This window comes from Perognathus longimembris, chromosome 1 (assembly GCF_023159225.1).
Source record: "Perognathus longimembris pacificus isolate PPM17 chromosome 1, ASM2315922v1, whole genome shotgun sequence".
In the NCBI taxonomy this organism is placed as follows: domain Eukaryota; kingdom Metazoa; phylum Chordata; class Mammalia; order Rodentia; family Heteromyidae; genus Perognathus; species Perognathus longimembris.
Window position 1 is genome coordinate 55,377,109 of NC_063161.1, and position 15,555 is coordinate 55,392,663.

General features: G+C 43.5%; 1 protein-coding gene across 1 annotated transcript; it reads right to left on the minus strand.

Annotated features, from left to right (window-relative positions):
* Positions 1-6,051: 6,051 nt before the first annotated feature.
* LOC125354852 (olfactory receptor 8S1-like) lies at positions 6,052-15,555 on the minus strand. The gene is made up of 3 exons (XM_048350764.1): positions 15,185-15,555; positions 10,857-10,968; positions 6,052-7,252 (listed from the first exon to the last, which is right to left on the minus strand). Exon 3 carries the CDS (start codon positions 7,234-7,236, stop codon positions 6,298-6,300), a length of 939 nt encoding a protein of 312 aa, XP_048206721.1. The 5' UTR covers positions 7,237-7,252; positions 10,857-10,968; positions 15,185-15,555; the 3' UTR covers positions 6,052-6,297.

Sequence of the window (15,555 nt, forward strand, 5' to 3'; positions counted from 1 at the left end):
AACCAGGCGAAGACCCAACAAAAAAAGAGAACTACAGAGCAATATCACTAATGAACACAGATGTAAAGCTCCTCAACAAAATATTAGCTAACAGGATCCAGAAACTGATCAAGAAAATTATACATCATGATCAAGTAGGCTTCATCCCACAGTCACAAGGATGGTTCAATATCTGTAAATTAACCAATGTAATTCACCACATCAACAGAGCTAAGACCAAGAACCATATCATTATCTCAGCCGATGCTCCAAAAGCCTTTGACAAAAATACAACACCCATACATGTTAAAAACCCCGGAAAGAACAGGAATAGAGGGAACATTCTTTAAAACAATAAAAGCCCTATACAACAGACCAACTGCTGATATCATATTAAATGGGGAGAAACTAAAACCATTCCCCCTAAACTCAGGAACAAGACAAGGATGCCTCTCCCCACTTCTTTTCAACATAGTGCTGGAATCCCTAGCCATAGCAATAAGGCAAGAGGAGGGCATCAAAGGGATCCACATTGGCAAAGAAGAAATCAAAGTATCCTTATTCGCAGGTGACATGATCTTATATCTTAAGGACCCCCTAAAAAATCAGTCCCCAAACTCCTAGACCTAATAAACCATGTTGGCAAAGTAGCAGGATACAAAATCAACCCACAAAAGTCGGCAGCTTTTCTGTATACCAGCAATGTACAAGCAGAAAAGGAAATTATGGAAATAATACCATTTACAGTAGCTAAAAAAAGAATAAATTACCTAGGGATTAACCTAACTAAAGACATGAATGACCTATTTAATGAGAACTATAAAAATCTAAAAAGGGAAATCAAAGAGGACACAAGGAGATGGAAAGACCTCCCATGTTCATGGGTAGGCAGAATACAGTGAAAATGGCCATATTGCCCAAAATGTTATACAAATTCAATGCAATCCCCCTCAAGGTCCCAGCTACATTCTTCACTGAAATAGAGAAAGAAACCCATAAATTCATATGGAACAGCAAAAGACCTCAAATAACCAAAGCAATTCTAGGCAAAAGAAGCAGTGCAGGAGGTATCACAATACCAGATTTCAAGCTCTATTATAGAGCCATCATGACAAAAACAGCCTGGTATTGGAATAAAAACAGACCTGAAGACCAACAGAATAGAATAGAAGACCCAGAAATAAAGCCGCATTCTTACAGTCAGCTGATATTCGACAAAGGAGCTAAAGACATACAATGGAAAAAACATAGCCTCTTCAACTACTGGTGCTGGGAAAACTGGGCAGCCATATGTAGAAAACTCAAAGTAAACCCTAGCCTATCACCATGCACCAAGATCAACTCAAAATGGATCAAGGACCTCAACATCAGACCTGAATCTTTGAAACTACTGAAGGAAATACGCTAGAACTTATAGGCACAGGAAGGAACTTACTGAATAGAGTCCCAGGGGCACAACAGATAGAGGAGAGACTTGACAAATGGGACTACTACAAAATAAAAAGTTTCTGCACAGCTAAAGACATAGCCACCAAAATAGAAAGACAGCCAACCATATGGGAAAGGATCTTTACCAGCACAGCAACAGACAAAGGCCTGATATCGGTCATCTACAGAGAACTCAAAAAACTAAGCCCCTCCAAGCCCAGTAAACTAATTATTAAATGGGCAAAGGAGCTAAAGAGAGACTTCACAAGAGAAGAGATAAAAATGGCAAAGAAACATATGAGGAAATGTTCAACATCCCTGGCAGTAAAGGAAATGCAAATAAAAACAACCCTGAGATACCACCTCACTCCAGTTAGAATGGCCTATATTCTGAACTCAGGCAACAACAAATGCTGGAGGGGATGCGGGGAAAGAGGAACCCTTCTCCATTGTTGGTGGGAGTGCAAATTAGTACAACCACTTTGGAGAACAGTATGGAGGTTCCTCAAAAAGCTCAGCATAGGCATACCCTATGACCCAGCCATACCACTCCTAGGCATCTATCCTGAACAACAGGTCTCAGGATATCAAAAAGACATCTGCACATCCATGTTTATCGCTGCACAATTCACAATAGCCAAAATATGGAAACAACCCAGATGCCCCACTACAGATGAATGGATCCAAAAAATGTGGTACCTGTACACAATGGAATACTACATAGCGATTAGAAATGATAAAATATTGGTATTCTCAGGGAAATGGTCAGAACTTGAACAAATAATGTTGAGGGAGACAAGCCTAGAACACAGAAAACAAAAGGGCATGATCTCCTTAATATATGACTGTTAAGGTGGGGCTGGACAGTAGAGACCAGGTCTGTGAAACAAAACACTTCTTGTCAAATGGTATTTACACAGGTTTGGGTCAGCGACCTTACATTATGTATCTAAAACCAAACAACTACTAAACATAAAAAGGTCTAAAATAGACCTCTCAGTGGATCACAGTAGCTCAACAGCTATTTATGTATGATCATATATGACAAGGATAAGCAAACCCTATTGTTGACGTTATATTTAAAGTTCTAGGTGGATTTCCTTTGGTGTATGCCACGTGGCTACTGCATATGATTTTGGTACACTGGGTATTGTATATATGCCTACCTGATCTAGGGAAAGTAAAGAAAAAAGAGGGTGTAAGATAGCACAAGAAATGTACTCACTGCTCGATTATATAACTGTACCTCTTTTGCACAACACCTTGTCAACAAAATTTAATTAATAAAAAAATAAATTAATTAAAAAAAGAAATTTTTAAGTAATTGTACAAAGGAGTTTCATTTAATCCATCGATTTATGAGTCTAATGCAAATTGATCAGTGTCACCCCTTTGAGCATTCTTCTCCCTGTCTTCTGACCCCACCCAACCCTTCAACGTACCTGGTTCCATTTCCAGTTATGTACATTAAACAGTATAGCTGTATTTGCCCTCTCTCCTCTTTCCATTCATTCCTGATAATGCATGCTCTAGTTTCCTGGTATTCATTCCATTAGACTGTAAGTTAGTGTTTTAAGAGTTGCACCAGCCAGATGTTGATGGCCAGGCCTATAACCCTAGTTACTTAGGAGGCTTAGATCTGAGGAACTGTGATTCAAAGCCAGACCAGGCATCAAAGCTGGAGACAGTTATCTCCAATTAACAACCAGACAGCCAGAAGTGTCACTGTGGCTCAAAGTGGTAGAGCACTAGCTTTGAGCAAAAATGCTCAGAGACAGCAACTAGGCCCCACATTCAAGCCCTGTGACTGACAAAAAAGAAAAAAAAAGAGTTGCACCACTGGAATTTTCCCTTGTTTATTCCATATTTTAATTAATGTTTGTCTAAATATGTATATGAGCACACACACACACATACACACACACACACACACACATATTGTCAGTCTTAGGGCTTGAACACTGTCCCTGGCTTCTTTCTGCTCAAGGATAGTACTCTGCCACTTGAGCCACAGCACCACTTCCGGCTTCTTCTGTATATGTGGTGCCGAGGAATCAAACCCAGGGCTTCATGTATATGAGGCGAGCACTTTACCACTAGGCCATATTCCCAGCCCCGCCCCCCATGTATATTTTTAATGTATGTTTATAATCTCACTTTAACTACTGCATATGAGAGAAAACATGTTTTTGTTTTGTCTTTTGGAGCCTGACTTCATTCTTGCTGAGAATTTCTTGAAATTATTCTTTCTTCTTTTTGTTTTTTGCTGGTCCTGGGCTTCAAGTTAGGGCCTGGCTGTTGTCCTTGAGCTTTTTTTACTCAAGGCTAGCACTCACTTGAACCACAGCTCCATTTCCCGCTGTTTTGGTAATTTATTGGAGACAAGAGTCTCACAGACTTTCCTGCCCAGGCTGATATTGAGCTGCAATCCTCAGATCTCAGCTTCCTGCATAGCGAGGATTACAGGCATGAGCTACTGGCACGGCTTGCTTGAAAAAACATATTTTTTTAAAAAATTGTCTGTCACGGGGCTCACACTCAGAGCCTGGGCTGTGTCCCTGAGCCATAATTCTACTTTGGGTTTTCTGGTGGTGAAATGGAGATGAGTCTCACAGATTCCTGCTTGAGCTGATTGAACCAGGATCCTCAGATCTCAGCCTCCTGAGCAGCTAGGATTACAGTTGCGAGCCACCACTGTCTGACCTTCTTGTAAAAAAAATTAAACTGAATTTGAGACACTGGTTCTTGCACAGGGTGATTATTTTCTTTGGGGAAATTTGGCCATGTTTGAAGATATTTTTGGAGCTAGTCCCTAGTGAGTAGAGGCCAGACAGACAGATGGACACAGCACCTCTACTGAGCTCTATTGGGTAGGAAACTTTATTGATTGACTGATTGATTTTTTTTTTTTTTTTTGCCAGTCCTGGGCCTTGGACTCAGGGCCTGAGCACTGTCCCTGGCTTCTTTTTGCTCAAGGCTAGCACTCTGCCACTTAAGTCACAGCGCCACTTCTGGCCATTTTCTGTATATGTGGTGCTGTGGAATCGAACCCAGGGCTTCAAGTATATGAGGCAAGCGCTCTTGCCACTAGGCCATATCCCCAGCCCCGATTGATTGATTTTTAATGACTTTGGAATCTGAGTCCTAGGCAGGTTAGCTTATAGACTGAGGCTGCTCAGGAGTGTCCAGTTGAGATGGTCCTGAAATCTGGAACTACAGAGACTGGCCTGATGTTGAGTTGTACCGCACCTTGAGTGCACAGGGCCAACCCCTGAACTGGAGCCAGGGGTGCTGGACTGAGTTTGAAAAAAGCCCGGGAAGTTGGTTGTGTGGTGCTGGCCAGGGCCTGAGGTTTCTGTGGCTATAGCACATCCCTGGCGAAGGGATGGGGTGGCAAGCCTGGAGCTTCTGGTAAGGCTGAGCGATGAACCGGTACTGGGGGCAGGTCTGGGAGTTAGGTCTATGTAGGCATAGAACATCTTTAGGCATGTCTCAGCAGTAGAGCATCTGCCTAGCAAGTGTGAAGCCCTGAGTTTGAATCCTAGTATCTGCAAAAAGAGCCCTATAAGGTACAGATAATGTATTCGTGATCATCTGTCGACAAAAACCAAGAATATAAATGAACCTGGAGAGAGGAAAATGTATGTGACAGAAGGAAGAGGGAACTGTCAGAATAAAGCAAATGAATCCAGGAGGTGGCTCATGCCTGTAACCCAATCTATTCAAGATGCTGAGATCTGGAGTATCTTGGCTTGAACTCTGAGCCTGGGCGCTGTCTCTGAGTTCTTCTGCTCAAGGCTATAGCTCTACCACTTGAGCCATAGCACCGGTTCCTGTTTTCTGGTGGTTAATTGCAGATAAGAGTCTCACTGGCTTTTCAGGCTGGCTTTGAACCTTGATCCTCAGATCTCAGCCTCCTGAGTAGCTAGTACTGTGGGCATGAGTCACGGGCACCTGACCAATCTGAAGGAACTTAATTCAAAGCTAGGCAAGGCAGAAAAGTCAATGAGACTCTCTTAAGTGACAAACAAAAATCTAAGCTGGAGGCATGGCTCAAGTGTCAGCTGAACAAGTGAGGCCCTGGGTTCAAATCCTGGAACCAGCAAAACAAACAAACTTGTAGTTTGTTATAGAGGTGTCAATATATTTTATTTTTTAGAGTTGGACTTTACAGAGAGATTTAAGAGTATTGTTTGACCTGGCATAGTGGTTTATCTTGTAATTCCAACTACTCAGGAGCAGAGTTTGGGAAGATTGAGTCCCAAGACCATTCCAGGCAAATAGTTACCAAGATCCCATTTAAGCTAATAAAGCTGGGCATAAAAACATGCAACTACCATTCCAGCTATGCAGGAAATGTAAATAGGTGGATTGTGGTTCAGGCCTACTCAGACATAAATGCAAGATCTTATTTCAAAAATACAGCAGAAAGGTAAGGGTGCATGGCTCAAAAAGTAGAGTACCTGCCTAGTATGTGCAAGACTTTGAGTTCAAACCCAGAACTCTCAAAACAAATACCTTATTCCTAAAAGGATAAAAGAAAAAAGTAGTTACTGGGAAAAGATCTATAACAGAGTAGACCAATCAGGCAAAAAATAATAAAGGTTGAAAAATAAGATACATAAATGATCAATTCAGGAGGTACAACATTTTTTGCAATCCAGGAAGAAACTGCTGGTAATTTTGGACGTGAGTAGAACAAAGAGAAGACTGATTATATGGAGCTTATATATAAAACATTTCTAAATATAATTTTGTTCATTTCAGTTTTCGGTGTCAGTATAGTGAGAAAGAGTGGTAGAGGGCTCCCTTTAAGTCAGTGGTCCAAAATTCGATCTCAAGTTCAAGCACTTGACCCAAACTCTTCCTACCCTTCCACATCTTTGTTCATTATGCAAATGAATGTAGGAATTTCCTCAATGTCCTTCTCATGGCTGCCTTTACTTCCTGGTTCTTCAGGCTGTAGATGAGTGGATTGAGCATGGGGGTGACAGCGCTGTACTGTAAGGAGGAGAGCAGATCGAGAGAGGATCCAGAGGTGGGCATGAGGTAGCGAACCAATCCTGACCCAAAGAAGAGAATCACTGCAATCAGATGAGAGGAGCAGGTGTTAAACACCTTGCTCCTGCTTCTGGTGGAGCTCATGCTCAGGATAGTGGACACTATGCGAGCGTAAGAGAAGAAGATGGGGAGGGAGGTGCCAAGCCCATGCAGCAAGGTGGAGCAGATCAAGATGTCAAGGTGGATGGAGATATCAGAGCATGACAGAGGAAAGAGGGAAGGCAGCTCACAGGTGTAGTGATGGATAGTCTGGGCCTCACAGAAGTCCAGATTAACAGCTAAGAGCACAATGACAACAGAATTAAGAGAGGCCAGGCCCCAGGAGATGAGCACCAGCCGCACACACAGCTCAGTGCTCATGATCTGGCCATAGAGCAGCGGGTGGCAGATGGCAGCATAGCGGTCATAGGCCATCATGGAGAGCAGAAAGGCCTCAGTCCCTGCAGTGATGAACACAAAGAAGACCTGAGCCAGGCAGCCCTTGATGGAGATGGTTTTCTTGTCAGACAGGAGGTCCTTCAGCAGCTTAGGCACTGTGACTGAGGAGAAGCAGAGGTCCAGGAAGGAGAGGTTACTCAAGAAGAAGTACATGGGGGTGTGGAGGTGGGAGTCAGCCTTGATCACCAGCAGCAGCAGCAGGTTTCCTGTCATGGTCAGGAGATAAATGGCCAGGAAGAGCACAAAGAGCAGAGCCTCGATGTGGGGGTCGTCGGACAGCCCTGTGAGAAGAAACTCAGTGATGGAGCTGTTGTGCTTCTTCCAGGCCATTTGGGGATGATGTTTCCTTGGGATAAAATAGAAAGGAGGTGAGATAGCTTACAACTTATCTTTCAAGTCATTGCCTGTTTTCCTATAACCCTATTTGCTTTGCTTGATGTTTTAGTATTTCTTTTCTTTTTCCCCGTCCTTCCCTCCCTCCCTCCCTCCCTCCCTCCCTTCCTCCCTCCCTCCCTCCCTCCCTCCCTCCCCTCTCTCTTTCCTCTTTCTGTCCTGAGGCTTGAACTCAAAACCTAGATGCTATTCCTGAGGTCTTTTGCTCAAGGCTAGTGCTTAGCCACTTAAGTGACAGTTTCACTTCTGGCTTTGTAGTGGTTAGTTGGAGGTAAGAGTCTCACCGATTATCTGGCTGGCTTTGAATCATGATCCTCAGATCTCAGCCTCCTGAGTAGCTAGGTTTACAGGCTTGAGCCACTAGTGACCAGCTCTGCTTTAGTATTTGAAGACTGCTCTCACTTGTACCTCAATTAAGAGTTCATTTAAATTTTTTTTCTTGGTGGTACTGGGGTTTGAACTCAGGGCCTTAAATTTGTCAGGGGTTCTACCACTTGAACCATGATACCAGTACTGGCTATTTTTCTATTTTTTGAGACTGGGTCTCACTTCCTTCCTAGATGAGTGTCTGGGCCAAGATCTGCCTACTTTAGGGATTTTAGGCACACACTACCATCGTGCAGATGCCACGATCGAGTCTCCTCCAGGCCTTTTCTGTCTCAGTTGGTCTGGAACGTCATTATCCCAAGCTCAGTATCCCATGTAGCTTGGCATGACAGGCACACACATCTGGGCCTAGCTAGGGGTGGAGAAAGGGCCTTACAAACTTTTCTGCCCAGGCTGGCCTTGAACAACAATCTTCTTGATTTCAGCTTCCCAAGTAGCTAGGATTACAGGTATGAGCCACTGGTGCCCAGCTCAGTTAAGAGTTTTGAATCTTCTTTTGTTATCATGGTTACAGTCTTCATATATTTCAGAATATACTACCCAATTCTTATTCCACTGGGATTTACTGGCAAAAAAAGAAGCGTTTCTGGTCACCTATACATTAATGTTATTTGTCTTCGATTCCATTCTTCTTATGGCTCACAAATCAAACTCTAGCACATATCTGCAGTGTTTTCTTAAACTTTGTCTTTTCTCCTCAATTTCTTTAAAAATTAAAAAAGTTACAGTTATATAAGTCAGGTAAAGTGTACATTTCTTGTTGGACACTGCCACCCCTTCTCTCTCTGTCTCTCTCTCTCTGTCTCTCTCTCTCCTCTTTCCTTCTCTCTCAGTTTGCCTTAATTTCTTAATTTGATTTTTTTAAATCTAAATTCATCAAGTGGCTCATTACCAGCACCAAGCATCAGTAAATGGGGCCACATTTCTTCTGCAACTGATGGAAATATATTTATTTTTTAAGGCTTAGCAGAAAACAATGAATGTAAACTGACTAGGTTTCATCTATTTCATTGACATTCCCAGGATTTGAACTCAGAGCCTTACATTTGCTAGACAGATTGCTCTACCACTGTAACTACTCTCCCCACCCTTTATATTGAAGTTATTTTTGTCCAATAGGAACCTGCGGTTTTGCCTGAGTTGCCTGGAATGTGATCCTCCCATTTTCTCCTCCTGAGTAACTGGGATAGTAGGCATGGTATCCTATGCTGCTTACTGGTTGAGGTGGAGCCTTGAAAAACTTCTACTTAGACTGGCCTTGGACCAGCATCCTTCTGATCTTCAACTGTTGGGTAGCGGTGAGTCCAGGTGAGAACCACTGTACCATTAATTTTTTTTGGGGGGGGGCAGTCCTAGGCCGTGAACTCAGGGCTTGAGCACTGTCCCTGGCTTCTTTTTGCTCAAGGCTAGCACTCTGCCACTTGAGCCACAGTGCCACTCCTGGCCATTTTCTGTATATGTGGTGCTGGGAAATCGAACCCAGGGCCTCATGTATACGAGGCAAGCACTCTTGCCACTAGGCCATATCCCCAGCCCTGACCATTAATTTTTAAAATGGAAAACAGGACCATAAAAGCAATATGCGCGATGCCTGTGGAAGCCATGCTGTCTCTGCTCCTTACTTCACAGCACATTGAACTTTAATAAGACCTCAGTTTTCACAGAATATTTTCCTCCACTTCTTTCTGAAAATTCAGTGAGAATTATTGGGACATTCTTAGCTAAGGGATAAGGAATTTTATCCCCATTTTTTTCTTGTAAGAAGTTGGATATTTCTGGGCACCAGTGGCTCATGCCTGTGATATTAGATGCTTAGGAGGCTGAGATCTGAGGATTGCAGTTCAAGGCCAGGCAAGAACGTCTGTGATACTTTTATTTCCAATTAATGACCAAAAAGCTGACAGTGGAGGTGTGGCTCAAGTGGCAGAGTGCCAGCCTTGAGCAAAATAAGCCAACCCCAGTACCAGCACCACACACAAAAAAGTTGGATATTCAGGGATATTTTGTAATCATATGTTGACAAAAGCATAGGAACCAGAAAATAAATGACACAGTAATTTCTGCTTCTCATGTCTAAGTGTTGGCTTGATCCACAGTGTTAATTAATATTTTTCTTTGATACTCAAGAGTTCTTCCTCATCTGTCATCTTGTTTGTCTGTGATACCTGACAGGCCTTCTTTCTGGGCCATCGTGCACAATTATCTCTATTTTAAATGCCCTAATTCCACTAATTCAAACTTTTGTTGGCTTTCTACTCCACAATCACCTGTGAGCATTTTATTTTTTGTAATCGTGTGTGTGTGTGTATGTGTGTGTGTGAGAGAGAGTGTGTATGTGTGAGTGTGTGAGTCCTGAACCTAGTAATTAAGCCTGGATGCTGTCCCTGAGCTTTTTTGCTCAAGGGTAGCATTCTACTACTTGAGACACAGCTTCACTTCTACTCTTTGCTGGTTAATTAGAGATAACAGTCCCTGCCTGGGCTAGTTTTGAACTGTGATCCTCAAATCACTGCTTTCTGAGTAGTTCAGATTACACTTATGAGCCACTGCTGCCAGCCCCCCCCCCCCCCCCCCCCCAGTTCTGGGGCTTAAAAGCAGGGCCTGAGCACTGACCCTGATCTACTTTTGCTCAAGGCTAGCGCTCTATGCCTTGAGCCACAGCCCTACTTCTGGCCTTTTCTGTTTATGTGCTACTGAGGAATCAAAAAACCCAGGGCTTCATGCATGCTAGGCAAGCACTTCACCACTAAGCCACATTCCCAGAGTCATCTCTTAGTTTTAGTTTAAAACCTTCTTGCATCCTTTTATTCTAGGTATAAACTAGGACCCGAATAATGAATAGGATAGTTGAATGATGATATTGTACTTAAAATAATTTTAAACCCTTATTTATGGTTCTACGTAGTAGTTCTTTTTCCTATGTGAAGACTTTTGTTTCACTTGTGAGTTTGAGTCAGATTTACCAGCATTCTGCTTTTGTTTGATCTCTACAACCTGTTTCCAGAAAAACATGGTTTAATCTCGCTGATTTAGACAGCCTTGATTCATACCCTCCCAGCCTTACAGCAATCTGTAAGATGTTAATTCATCAAGAGAAGTTTACATTTGGATTCCAATAATAAATCCATTAGCCCAAGCTCAGGTCTACCTTACAGCTAAGCCTAGGTTACCTGTATTCTTGGGACAAACAGGGCAATGCTTGGCTTTGTGTGTCAGTGGGATGAAAGTTGAAGTCCAGTGATGATGAAGCTCGGCCACGTGGAGACTTTACTTTTTGGGGCCCTGTATGGGAAGATGGTGAATACTGTTGAATGCAAATACTTTATTTGAAATCCATATAAAGTCAAAGCTTTTTTGTTGTTGTTGTTGGTCATGGGGCTTGAACTCTGGGCCTGGGCACTGTCCCTGAGCTCTTCAGCTCAAAGCTAGCTCTCTACCAGTTGAACCACTGTCATTTCCGGTTTCCTGAGTGGTTTATTGGAGTTAAGAGTCTCATGGACTTTTCTGCTCAGGCTGGCTGTGTTGGCTGTGAACCACAATTCTCAGATCACAGCCTCCTGAGTAGTAGCTAGGATTACAGGTATGAGCCACTAGCGCTCGGCATATAAAAATGATTTTCTCCAAACATATGGACATAGCAAGGTTTTTGTTTGTTTTGTGCCAGTCCTGGGGCTTGAATTTGGGCTTGGGTGCTGTGCCTGTACTTAAAGCAATTGTTTCTGTTGTTGTTGTTGTTTGGTCTGAAGGCCAATGCTCTACCACTTGAGCTGTACTTCCACTTTTGGCTCTTTGGTGGTTAATTGGAGGTAAAAGTTTCACAGACTTTCCTGCTTGGGCTGGCTTTGAACCAATCTCAGCCTCCTGAGTAGGTATAATTGCAGGTGTGAGCCACTGGTGCTGGGTGGTGACAAATTTTTTTTACGGGTAGTGCTATCCTGAAAATTCCTTTCATCTCATTTCACAAGGGGAACATGGACATATTGTCTATTGGGGCTTAGATATGTCCTGTTCACAACACAATTAACATTTCTAGAGAATTCCTTTCTGTCCTGCTCTTTATCCACATTTTGAATGAAAGAAGGGAGCAGTGCTTCAAAGCACCAGCCCAGAAACCACACGGACACATAGTCATTTCGAAGAAGAAAGCATTTGAATATCAGCTGAGGCCTTCCAGGCTAGCTCTCCCGGGGTAGAGAGTAGCAGTCTGCTCTCAGGTATAGTTATACGGTATCAAGGAGGCTGAAGGCAGAAGGGGCTGGGAACAGGACATCTTCAGTGGTCACAGCTGGGCGCTGGAGATATCAGACAGCTGGGGCAGCATATTCTACAGGTGATTTATAGCTGGGGAAAACATCCTATATCTGGCACATAGCCGGGACAAGACCTTCTGTAGCTGGGCACTAGAAATAGCCGTTGGACCGGGAATGGGCATCCTGACTGTGACAGACATATGTTGCTGATGCATTTTGGATGGGAATAGCCGTGGGACCGGGACAGAACATCCTGACTGGGAAACAACATGTTGTTGAGCTGCTGGGGCTAGGTGGGGGTACATGCAGTTTGGGTGGGAATGGGCCACTGTGACAGGGCCTGGTTTGTGGGTAACCCAAGATGAGGGCTGTCAACCTAAAATAGGGGTGAACTTCATGCTAACAGAACTTCTCTCCTTTGACTTTACAAAAGTTATCACAAGTGAAGAAATTTCCCCACTCCCCCACCTTAGCAGCACCTCCAATAAATATCTAAAATGTCTAACAACTGAGATAAAGTGTTTTCATTTATGCCCTAAATCAATTAAGAACTGTTCAAAAAGAAATGTACTCATTACTTTTCTTATGTAACAGTAGTCCCTCTGTACATCACCTTTACTATAAAAAAGAAGTATAAAAGCAAGTTAGGGCTGGGGATATAGCCTAGTGGCAAGAGTGCCTGCCTCGGATACACTAGGCCCTAGGTTCGATTCCCTAGCACCACATATACCGAAAATGGCCAGAAGCAGTGCTGTGGCTCAAGTGGCAGAGTGCTAGCCTTGAGCAAAAAGAAGCCAGGGACAGTGCTCAGGCCCTGAGTCCAAGGCCCAGGACTGGCCAAAAAAAAAAAAAAAAGCAAGTTAAACCCCTAGTCTCTCATCAGAAAGGATGATATTGATTCAGTTAATGCTGGGGTATAAAAGATTGTGCCAGATTTTGAATATGGGGTAAGAAGAGGGAAAAACTACAGAGAAAGATAGGGATGTTGATGACAGAAAGGGAGATGAGCAATGAGGATTTCACATTGTGTTAGATAAACATCTGTGTTCATTCCGTCAACCCAGACACTTTATTCCAGTTGCATACTTGATTTTCTTTTACAAAGAGACAAAGCAGGATATGAGGTATGTGTGTCTATCTGTGCCTTTATGGCTTTTAGAAAGTTCACTGAAATAAACATCTTCTCTAAATCAGCTACTAATACAGAAAGTCACAGATTTGTTTCACTGATTAAGAATCAAGCCCAGGGCTAGGGATATAGCCTAGTGGCAAGAGTGCCTGCCTCGGATACACCAGGCCCTAGGTTCGATTCCCCAGCACCACATATACAGAAAATGGCCAGAAGCGGCGCTGTGGCTCAAGTGGCAGAGTGCTAGCCTTGAGCGGGAAGAAGCCAGGGACAGTGCTCAGGCCCTGAGTTCAAGGCCCAGGACTGGCCAAAAAAAAAACAAAAACAAAAACAAAAAACAAAAACAAAAAAAAAAAAACAAGAATCAAGCCCAGCTGGGCCCTGATGGCTCACACCTGTAATCTTAGCTACTCAGGAGCCGAAGATCTGAGGATTATGGTTCAAAGCCAGCCCAGGCAGGTGAGACCATGAGACTTGTATCTCCAATTAACCATCGGAAAACTAGAAGTATAGCTGTGTCAAAGTGGTAGAGCACTAGCCTTGAGCAGAAAGGCTCAGGAACAGCACCCAGGCTCTGAGTTTAAGTCCTGCTGTGGACAGCAATAGCAACAGCCAAACAAGAAACAAAACCATGCCCCAAATGAAGAACAACTCTGATAAAGGTAATAACTGAGTTTGTCCAAAAGGTCAGCTATTTGACAACAGGTTTCTATAAAATGAGATGTATTTTAGGTGCAAAATACATCTTTTTTTTTTTGGCCAGTCCTAGGCCGTGAACTCAGGGCCTGAGCACTATCCTTGGCTTCTTTTTTGCTCAAGGCTAGCACTCTGCCACTTGAGCCACAGCGCCACTTCTGGCCATTTTCTGTATATGTGGTGCTGCGGAGTCGAACCCAGGGCCTCATGTATACAAGGCAAGCACTCTTGCCACTAGGCCATATTCCCAGCCCTGCAAAATACATCTTATATTCTCTCTCTCTCTCTGTGTGTGTGAGTGTGAGTGTGTATGTGTGTGTGTGAGAGAGAGAGATAGAGAGAGAGAGAGAGAGGAGAGAGTACTGGGGCTTGAACTCAGGGCTGTGCACTGTACTTGACCTTTTTCTGCCTAAGGCTAGTGCTTTACCACTTGAACTACAGCTCTACTTTTGGCTTTTTGGTAGTTAGTTGGAGGTAGGAGTCTCATGGACTTTCCTGCATGGGCTGGCTTTGAAACACCACCCTCAGATCACAGACTTGTGTAGCTAGGATTACAGGCTTGAGGCACTGACACCTAGCTCATTTCTTACACTTCTGCTAAAGATGTTCTTGGAATGAAGAGATGAGGGAAGTATGTGTGTAGAAGGCCAATCTAGACGAGGTGACTAGAGGATTCTGGGGGCTGAGGGTCAACATACAGACCTCAGCTACATGGTGGAGGGTGTGGGAGTGGGGAAGGATTGGGTCTCAGTGCTGGAAGCAGGGGTTGGGTGGTTATTCTCAGAGTTGATTTCCCCTGGGCTCCCCTACACTGCTCTGTGTCTCTATGGTGAGCAGATTGGAAGACGATTTCAATAGCAGAAAAACTTTACTGCAATTACCCTGGCTGCGCTTCTGGACAAGTTGGAGAATAAGAAATAAACTCCAAAGCCAGATGCCAGTGGCTCACACCTGCAATCCTAGCTATTCAGGAGGCTGAGATTGAGGTTTGAAGCCAGCCTAGGCAGACAAACCTGAGAAACTCTTATCTCCAGTTCCAAAAGGAAATAAACTCCAACAATTTAATATCTATCTCTGATAGTCTCATTGCATTGGAGGTGATAGTGTTCTGCCATCTTTTGGAATCCTCTTTAGCCATGAAAAGCTGTCTGCTCTGGCTTTAAGGCATCAGCATCCTCAGGGTTCAGCAGAGAGTGAATGAAGTCCTTCCTGAGGAAGGGTTTATCTAAGGCTGTTGGTACAAGCGCAGCATTTGGAACTGCAGAGTCCCATGATATCTGCTCAGGATGGGGAAGTTTCTCTCTGTAGCTCAGGAATGAAGGAAGAGGAAGGCAGAATGAAAATGAGCAGGAAAATTGAAACATTTACACATTGTCATCGGCAAATACGGGGGGAGCACAGAAAAAAGCAGAGAGGTTCTTACCGTTCTCTTGGATTTTCTTGGAGGTGACTGCCCAAGCCCCATCTTTTCTGTCAGGATAGACACATCACTGGTGCAGTCTTCACAGAAAAGCATCTCAACAGCAGGAGTCGGGTGCTTGAAAGAGCAGGCAAACTTTCCTCTTTGGTCTCAATGGGTAAAAGATGTTAGAATGAATACCAGGAGCTCTGGAAGCGCTGGATATACCACTGAATCAGGATTATTTTCCTGAATACCTGCTCAAGTGTGGAGCCATCCTGCAAAGCAGGATTCTATGTGGAAAGTTAAGCACATTTGTGCTTAAGCAGCTCATAATTCTGAACAACAGCCTTGAAAACTTTCTCATGTAATCACATGGTGGTGATGTGCTAGCT

What these genes read in the sequence shown, in the direction of transcription:
- LOC125354852 (XM_048350764.1), bottom strand. Translation starts at nt 7,236, where the DNA reads ATGGCCTGGAAGAAGCACAACAGCTCCATCACTGAGTTTCTTCTCACA.